This window comes from Rhipicephalus microplus, chromosome 6 (genome assembly GCF_043290135.1).
Source record: "Rhipicephalus microplus isolate Deutch F79 chromosome 6, USDA_Rmic, whole genome shotgun sequence".
Lineage (NCBI taxonomy): Eukaryota > Metazoa > Arthropoda > Arachnida > Ixodida > Ixodidae > Rhipicephalus > Rhipicephalus microplus.
Window position 1 is genome coordinate 65,702,934 of NC_134705.1, and position 8,166 is coordinate 65,711,099.

The following is an 8,166-nucleotide window of genomic DNA, read 5'->3' on the forward strand; positions in this document are numbered from 1 at the left end:
GTGCCAGCCTTGTGACCACTCATTTTTCTGAACACTGTTCTACGAAGATAGTAGAAAGTGGCTGTGTCTACTGCTTCCCCTAGTGTTTGTGATAAATTGTGTGTTCATCAAGCATTTATTTTTGAGCGTGGCGACCACTCAGTTTTGTGAACACTGTTGTGTGAACATAGTAGAAAGTGTGTTTATACTACTTAACCTAGTATTTGTGATGAGTTGTGTGTTCATCAAGCATTTATTTTTGAGCCTGGCAACCACTCAGTTTTGTGAACACTTTTGCGAAGATAGTACAAAGTGTGTTTACACTGATTACCCTAGTATTGGTGATAAGTTGTGTGTTCATCAAGCATTTATTTTTGAACCCGGCGACCACTCAGTTTTGTGAACACTGTTTTGCGGAGATAGTAGTAAGTGTATTTATACTGCTTACCCTAGTATTAGTGATAATTTGCTATGTGTTCATGAAGCACTTGTTGTTAAGCCTAGCGATCACTGAATTTTCTGAACACTGTTTTACGAACATAGTAGAAACAATCTGTGTCTACTGCTTACCCTAATATTTGTGATAAGTTGTTGTGTGTTCATCAAGCATTTATTTTTGAGCCTGGCAACCACTCAGTTTTGTGAACACTTTTGCGAAGATAGTACAAAGTGTGTTTATACTGCTTACCCTAGTATTTGTGATAAGTTGTGTGTTCATCAAGCATTTATTTTTGAACCCGGCGACCACTCAGTTTTGTGAACACTGTTTTGCGGAGATAGTAGAAAGTGTATTTATACTGCTTACCCTAGTATTAGTGATAATTTGCTATGTGTTCATGAAGCACTTGTTGTTAAGCCTAGCGATCACTGAATTTTCTGAACACTGTTTTACGAACATAGTAGAAACAATCTGTGTCTACTGCTTACCCTAATATTTGTGATAAGCTGTTGTGTGTTCATCAAGCATTTATTTTTGAGCCTGGCGGCCACTCATTTTGGGAACACTGTTCTGTGATGATAGTAGAAAGTGTGTTTACACTGCTTACTTTAATATTTGTGATAAATTGTGTGTTAATCAAGCATTTATTTTTGAGCCTGGCGACCACTCAGTTTTGTGATCACTATTCTGCGGAGATAGCAGAAATTGTATTTATACTGCTTACCCTAGTATTTGTGATAAATTGTTGTGTGTTCATGAAGCATTTGTTGTTGAGCCTTGCGATCACTCAATTTTCTGAACACTGTTCTACGAACATTGTAAAAAGAGTCTGTGTCTACTGCTTACCCTAATATTTGTGATAAATAGTTGTGTGTTCATCAAGCATTTCTATAAATGAAGCTTGCAAATAAGTATTGCTCATGATTTCATATGTTCACCCTTAAGTGTCACCCGTTGTGATTCCATGTTGTTTCAGTACCAGTTTATGTATCAATGATGTGTGGTACTGGCAGGTACCTATGGTTGAAGCCGACCACCCCAAAACTGCGTTCGTAACTCCTGACGGCTTGTACGAGTGTAACGTGTTGGCGTTCGGCCTTTGCAATGCCCCGGCCACATACGGGCGTTTTAAGGACAACATACTTCGAGGTCTCAAGTGGCATACGTGCCTCTGCTATCTGGACGATGTTGCGGTTTTTTCAAAAGACTTCGATACCCATCTTCACTGCCTCGTAAGTGTCCTGAAATGCTTCACACAGGCTGGGCTACAACTAAATTTGAAGAAATGTCACTTCGCCGCACGGAAGCTCACAATCTTAGGGCACGTTGTCAGCAAGGACGGCGTTATACCAGACCCACACAAGCTCCGCGCCATCACCGAGCTTTCTAAACCATCGACACTCAAAGAATTTCGGACCAATATAGGGCTATGCTCGTATTTTCGACAATTTATTCGTAATTTTGAATCTATAATGATCCCTTTGACACGTCTATTTGCTCACAGCCAAGGTATCTCGGCATGGTCGTCCACCTGTGACTACGCATTTGCGAATTTACGTCATCTCCTGATATCGCCACCGATTCTTCGTCCCTTCGACCCAGACGCCCCTATGGAAATCCACACGGACACTAGTGGAGTCGGCCTTGGCACTATCGTGGCGCAGCGAAAGTCTGGCTACGATGAGTGCGTCATTTCTTACACGACTCCCACTCTGGCCAGAGCTGAAGAAAATAATTCGGTCACGGAGAAAGAATGTCTAGCCATCGTTTGGGCAATCGCTAAATTTAAACCTTACATATATGGTCGGCCATTTCATGTCCTGGCCGACCATGACGCCCTCTGCTGGTTGTCGTCTCTAAAAGACCCATCTGGTTGCCTAGCCCGTTGGGCATTGTGACTCCACAACTACCACATCCGCGTCGTCTACAGGTCAGGGCGCAGACATTCAGACGCCGACGCTCTCTCTCTCGTTCTCCACTTCCCCGTGACTGTGCAAATGCACCTGTCTCTACCTGCAATTCTTTCTCCCCCACACACGCTGAAATGCCATCCGAGCAGCGTTAAGACCCTTGGATAGTGTCTTTAATAGACTTCGTATCGAAGCCATCACCAAGTACCGCCAGTCGCTTGCTGCGGCGCACAGCTCGCTATTTCACCATGTGCGATGGGCTACTTTACCGCCGCAATTACCTCAGTGAAGGTCGCAAGTGGTTGTTGGTAATTCCTCGCCATCTACGTGCTGATATATTCGCCCCGTTCCATGCGGACCCTCAATGCTGCCACGCTGCTGTAATAAAGACGTATGAACGCCTCCGGCTGCGGTACTACTGGCGTGTAATGTACCGATTTGACCGCCAATACGTGCGTTCACGCTCAAAATGGCAACGCCGGAAGAGTTCACCACATGCCGTCACTGTACCGCTCCAGCCGTTGCCCTGCCCGTCCCGACCTTTCGATCGCATCGGAATTCACTTATACGGCCCAATTCCATACACACCTGACGGGAATCGCTGGGTGGTTGTCGCTGTTGATCATTTGACACGGTATGCTGAGACTGCCGCGCTGCCAGAGGCTAAATCACGTGAAGTCGGTGTTATTTATTCATTACAAACTTGTTCTTCACCATGGCGCTCCTCGCGAGTTACTCAGCAACCGCGGACGAACATTCCTCTTAGAAGCCGTACAAGACCTCCTGCTTGAATGCAATGTTGTTCATTGTACGACCTGCGCGTACCATCCCCAAACCAATAGCATGACTGAACGCGTCAATCGCACATTAGGCGACATGTTGTCCATGTGTGAATCTGCTGGCCACACCAACTGGGACCACATACTACCATTTGTCACCTATGCGTACAACAGCGCCACTCAGTCCACGACAGGATTTTCTCCCTTCTTTCTTCTATATGGCCGTGAACCCTCCTCATTTATGGACATCATTCTGTTGTATCGCCCGGATACTTCAGAGTCTGCAACTCTCTCAGAAGTCGCCTTCTACGCGGAAGAATGCAGGCAGCTAGCACGTTCGTCAACTACCCAAGACTAGGCACACCAAAAGGACCGCCATGACACCAACCTGCATCCTCAGTCATAATTGCCTGCAACGTTGGTGTGGCTTCGCGTTGCCTCCTAAGCTCCAGGCCTTTCTTCAAAGCTGCTCCCTAAGTGTTAAGGCCCCTACCGCATCCTGCGTGAAACATTCCTGGTAATCTATATTGTCGAGCCCGTGCAGTCATCCACCGACCGCTGCCGTCACGGCCGCGAAACTGTTCACGTCGACCGACAGAAGCCACACTAAGACCCACCAGTCGTTCCTGTTCTTTAGGTCGCCAGGATGGCTCCTTTCCCGCGGGGGAATAATTTATAGAATGGATGGGGTGCAATTAGCAGTGCCTGCAAAAGACGAGGAAGAGGACAGTGATTTGTACTCTTGATAGCTCCGACTCGGATCACTGAGTGCTTCGCCTGTGTTCGTTTTTTATTAAACGTGTCGCGGACTCAACGCTCAAGGCGTATTATCAAGTCGTGGAAAGTGCTGGTTCTCTTTTTACCCTGTAACTCCGTAGCTGGGCCCAATCTCCGCCGTCCATCAAACCTAACGACGTTGCAGCACAGCCGAATGCTGCCACACACCCCTCTCTCCGCTGCCCTGGAATTCCGAGGGAGCGCGACCCAGTTCTATTGAACGGCACTGATTAACAGGACATCGAGGACTCGCTGGTTTCGTTTAAAAAAGTGAGTGTCAACAACAGGTGGGACTATAAGGACAAACTTGGTCACGTCCATTTCTACCGGAGGGGTGTCGCGGAGCTTTGATTGAACAACCATGAGGCTGAGATTACCACCTGGGCCTCTTCCTAAACGACCTTCGCAGACGTATTCAGCTAACAGGCAGTGCGCGAGCTCTGCGCGGAGCAGCGTTGGCATGATCGTGCCCAGTTGTCAGGAGAAATTTTAACGTCTTACATAGAGGACGTTGCAGGCCTCTGCCGGCGCTTCAATTCATGTCCGAAGCCGACAAAGTCAAGCATATCATGAAGGACATCGAGGACGATGCGTTGCACTTCCATGTGACGAAAACTTCTCGAACCGTCACAGGCATTATTCAGCACTGCCAGAGCTACAACGAGTTACGAAAGCAGCGCATTTCCACGCGACGTCACAGTTTCGACACGAGTAGCACGTCAGCACTGAACATTAGCGCGATCTCTCTAGACCCGGTAGTATAGACGCACAAAATACAGCAGTTCATCAGCAATGAGGTTGCCCGCCAATTGTCTTTTGCTCCCTTTCTCCTAGTATTATTCTCGGACTCCCTTCGTTACTGTGCCAAACCATTGAGGAGCAAATATCCGAAGCTCTTCCGCCTACGCACCAGCCACAGCCTGTATCAGCGCCGTTGACCTATGCCGACGTCGCGAGAAGGCCTTCACAAGCAATGTCATACAGCACAGGCCCTCCTCAACGCTCTCAGGTCTTCTACGCACCGCAGGCGCCGACAAGCCCGCAAGTTCCACTTTATCGACGTCTCAATAATTCTTGGCGCACATTAGACAACCGACCGATATGATATTACTGTGGTTTACCCGGGCATGTCAAGCGCTTCTGCCGCCGCCGCGTTCCTCGTCCAACTGCCGTTGAAGCCAATTACAGCTACGACCATACAGAGCCGCAACAGCCAATACCCTCCCACGCTCCTTCAAACACCTCATCGTCGAACCGCCGCACCTCAAAATCTTCTCGTTCACCCTCCCCGCGCTGGCGCTCGCTATCGCCAATGCTTCGACGCACCGCGCCCGTCAACACGGAAAACTGCCCAACGCAGTTCCCGAGGCAAGAACTGCGCCACTGTTGAAATCTGCAAGGCCTCGTTCCAACCTGTAAACGAAACTCCAATCTTCATTGAAGGTGTTGCCGTGTCCGCCTTAGTCAATAATGGAGCTGCTGTGTCCGTGTTGAGCGATGCAATGTGCCGAAAGTTGAAAAAGATTACGACTCCACTTTCTGGTGTTTCTCTCCGTACAGCGACCGCACATCACATAGAACCTTCCGTCACGTACACAGCTCGTCTACTCATTCAGGACGTTTTGTATGTGGTTGAATTCGTCGTTCTTCCGCACTGCTCGCATGGCGTTATATTGGGCTGGGACTTCCTTGTAAAGGCATCATGTCGTTGTCGATTGTACCTGTGCCGAGCTTGAATTATCAGTGATCTCGGATGTCACTCCTGCAAAGTCATCTTTTTCTCGTGTCGTCATCGCCCAGGACACGGACATCCCACCTATGTCGTCTGCTATTGTGCGAATCTCCTGCGACTATGCTTTCTCTACCGCCTTGTTTACGCCGTCAGTGAAATTCACTTCCCGTAAGCACTTTCTTCTCCCATTTGCTCTTATCACAATCGAAAACTCCTCCGGAACCATTTATGTCACGAACCTGTTTTCAGCCCCGACCACTATGTTCAGCGGTGAATGTATATGCAACTTGAGGAAATTGATTCAGTCTGCCCTAACTCACTACCTGGTCGCACAGCAAGCCTCCATGTCGCGAGCGTTAATCTCGATACCACGGCCAACACATCTTCCCCAGATGCCTTCCTTCTATCCTTTGCTTCAGACCTTCCCGGCGTTCAGCAGACGCACTCTTGAAGCTTTTCGGCCGCTTTCGGATGTCTTTCGATTACAAGCAACCCCGCTTAGGCAGAACAACTTCGATCGATCATCATATAGACACTGGCAGCCATGCAGCCCTGCGCCAGCGTCCATACCAGGTCGCTCAAGCTGATCGTCGGTTTATTGAAGACAAGGTGATTGACATGCTTAGTCTTGGAGTCATACAGATGTCCCACAGTCCCTGGGCACCCCGGTGGTGCTCGTGGAAAAGAAAGATGGTAGCATTCACTTCTGTGTTGATTATAGGCGCATTACCAAGATCACGCGCAAAGATGTCTATCCGCTCCCCAGAATCGATCACGCGCTCGACTGTTTGCAAAGAGCTGAGTTCTTTCTTCGCTGGATCTTCGGTCGTGGCGAAATTTCCCTTGGGAATGCTCACAAAGGAACAGATCCTTGCAGGTTATGAGGCACTTGATAAAATTGAAAATTGCATTAAGAGGAAAAGCGACAAAAGTGAACTCGTAGAGGCCTGTAGTAAGTTTTACACCTGCATTCCTCATTCATTTTCGCAAAGGTAAATGCCCACTTTTATTCGTACATAACTACATGTACAAGAGAAGATGCAGCAACTAGAGGCCTTGCACGCAGTCCAAACAATCTTCGATCTTTTTCGGAAGGAGGCCGGGATTAAGAGTCAACATCCCCTGAATAGTCTCTAGGAAACACTGGATTGTGAATTGACGGAACTGGACTTCACCAAAGGTGATTATAAGATCATTCAAGCGTTTCTTGAAAAACCGTATGTATCGACACATAACAAGTACCATCTGGAGCTGCAGAATGTGTTTCAAATTGAGGAGGTGGCATAGTATGAGAGCTTTTTTCTGTTGGAAACCACACAATGCTGTGGCGTGGCTCAAGGAACACCAACTTTGCAGGCGTTCTGAATAGCGGACTGTGCATCACCCCCCAAGCTGCATCCGTAAATGGCTGCATGTTCGAAAAAGGTGTATACTTTGGTGACTGTGTCAGCAAGAGTGCAAGCTGTTGCTTCCGGAAGCCACAGGAACAAGGGCTGAAGCTTCTTTGTGAGGTGTCCCTAGGCAATATCATGGAAGAAGCAAATGCCAAGTCATATGACACATTGCCGAAAGGCATCAAAAGCATAATGGGCGTTGACAAGTTCACCCCCAATAGGGTGGGAGACATGACCATGTCGAATGGTGTCATGATGGCTTGTGGGAAGCTGGTGAAGCAGGACCATTCAGATTTATCCCTTTTGTACAATGAATACATTGTGTACAACATCAACCAGGTGAAGTTGGTGTATCTTGTCAAGGTTGAATTTGTCGAGAATGATGCCAGAGAGTGAAAGATTTGTGGCGAAATGGTTTTCATGCTGTTTAACTGTGATAAATCCATCTACAATTGACTTAAGTGTGAAGAATAACGCATATACTATAAAGAATATCCTTCGTCACGAAGAAATATGTGCGTAGTGTGCCAGCATTGTGACCACTCATTTTTCTGAACACTGGTCTACGAAGATAGTAGAAAGTGGCTGTGTCTACTGCTTACCCTAGTATTTGTGATAAGTTGTTGTGTGTTCATCAAGCATTTATTTTTGGAGCCTGGCGACCACTGAGTTATTGAACACTGTTCGGTGAATATAGTATAGAGTGTGTTCATACTGCTTACCCTAGAATTTGTGATAAGTTGTGTGTTCATCAAGCATTTATTTTTGATCCTGGCGACCAGTCAGTTTTGTGAACACTTCTGCGAACATAGTACAAAGTGTGTTTACACTGCTTACCCTAGTATTTGTGATAAGTTGTGTGTTTATCAAGCATTTGTTTTTGAGCCTGGCGACCACTCAGTTTTGTAAACACTGTTCTGCGGAGATAGTAGAAAGTGTATTTACATTGCTTACCCTAGTATTTGTGATGAATTGTTGTGTGTTCATCAAGCTTTTATTTTTGAGCCTGGCGACCACTCAGTTTTGTGAACACTGTTCTACGAACGTAGTAGAAAGAGTCGGTGTACTGCTTACCCTATTATTTGTGATAAGTTGTTGTCTGTTCATCAAGCATTTACTTTTGAGCCTTGCGACCACTCAGTTATGTGAACACTTC

General features: G+C 47.0%; 1 protein-coding gene across 1 annotated transcript; it reads left to right on the forward strand.

Moving 5' to 3' along the window:
- Window positions 1–5,161: 5,161 nt before the first annotated feature.
- On the forward strand, window positions 5,162–7,946 carry LOC142765876 (uncharacterized). Its single transcript, XM_075867681.1, has 3 exons — window positions 5,162–6,608; window positions 6,808–6,833; window positions 6,910–7,946. Exons 1-3 carry the CDS (start codon window positions 6,088–6,090, stop codon window positions 7,404–7,406), a joined length of 1,044 nt encoding a protein of 347 aa, XP_075723796.1. The 5' UTR covers window positions 5,162–6,087; the 3' UTR covers window positions 7,407–7,946.
- The last annotated feature ends 220 nt before the right edge of the window (window positions 7,947–8,166 follow it).

Coding starts and splice junctions, on each gene's coding strand:
- LOC142765876 (XM_075867681.1), top strand. CDS start 6,088: ATGTCTTTCGATTACAAGCAACCCCGCTTAGGCAGAACAACTTCGATC. Junction 6,609..6,807: donor CCTCATTCATTTTCGCAAAG/GTAAATGCCCAC, acceptor GGTGATTATAAG/ATCATTCAAGCGTTTCTTGA. Junction 6,834..6,909: donor CAAGCGTTTCTTGAAAAACC/GTATGTATCGAC, acceptor GCATAGTATGAG/AGCTTTTTTCTGTTGGAAAC.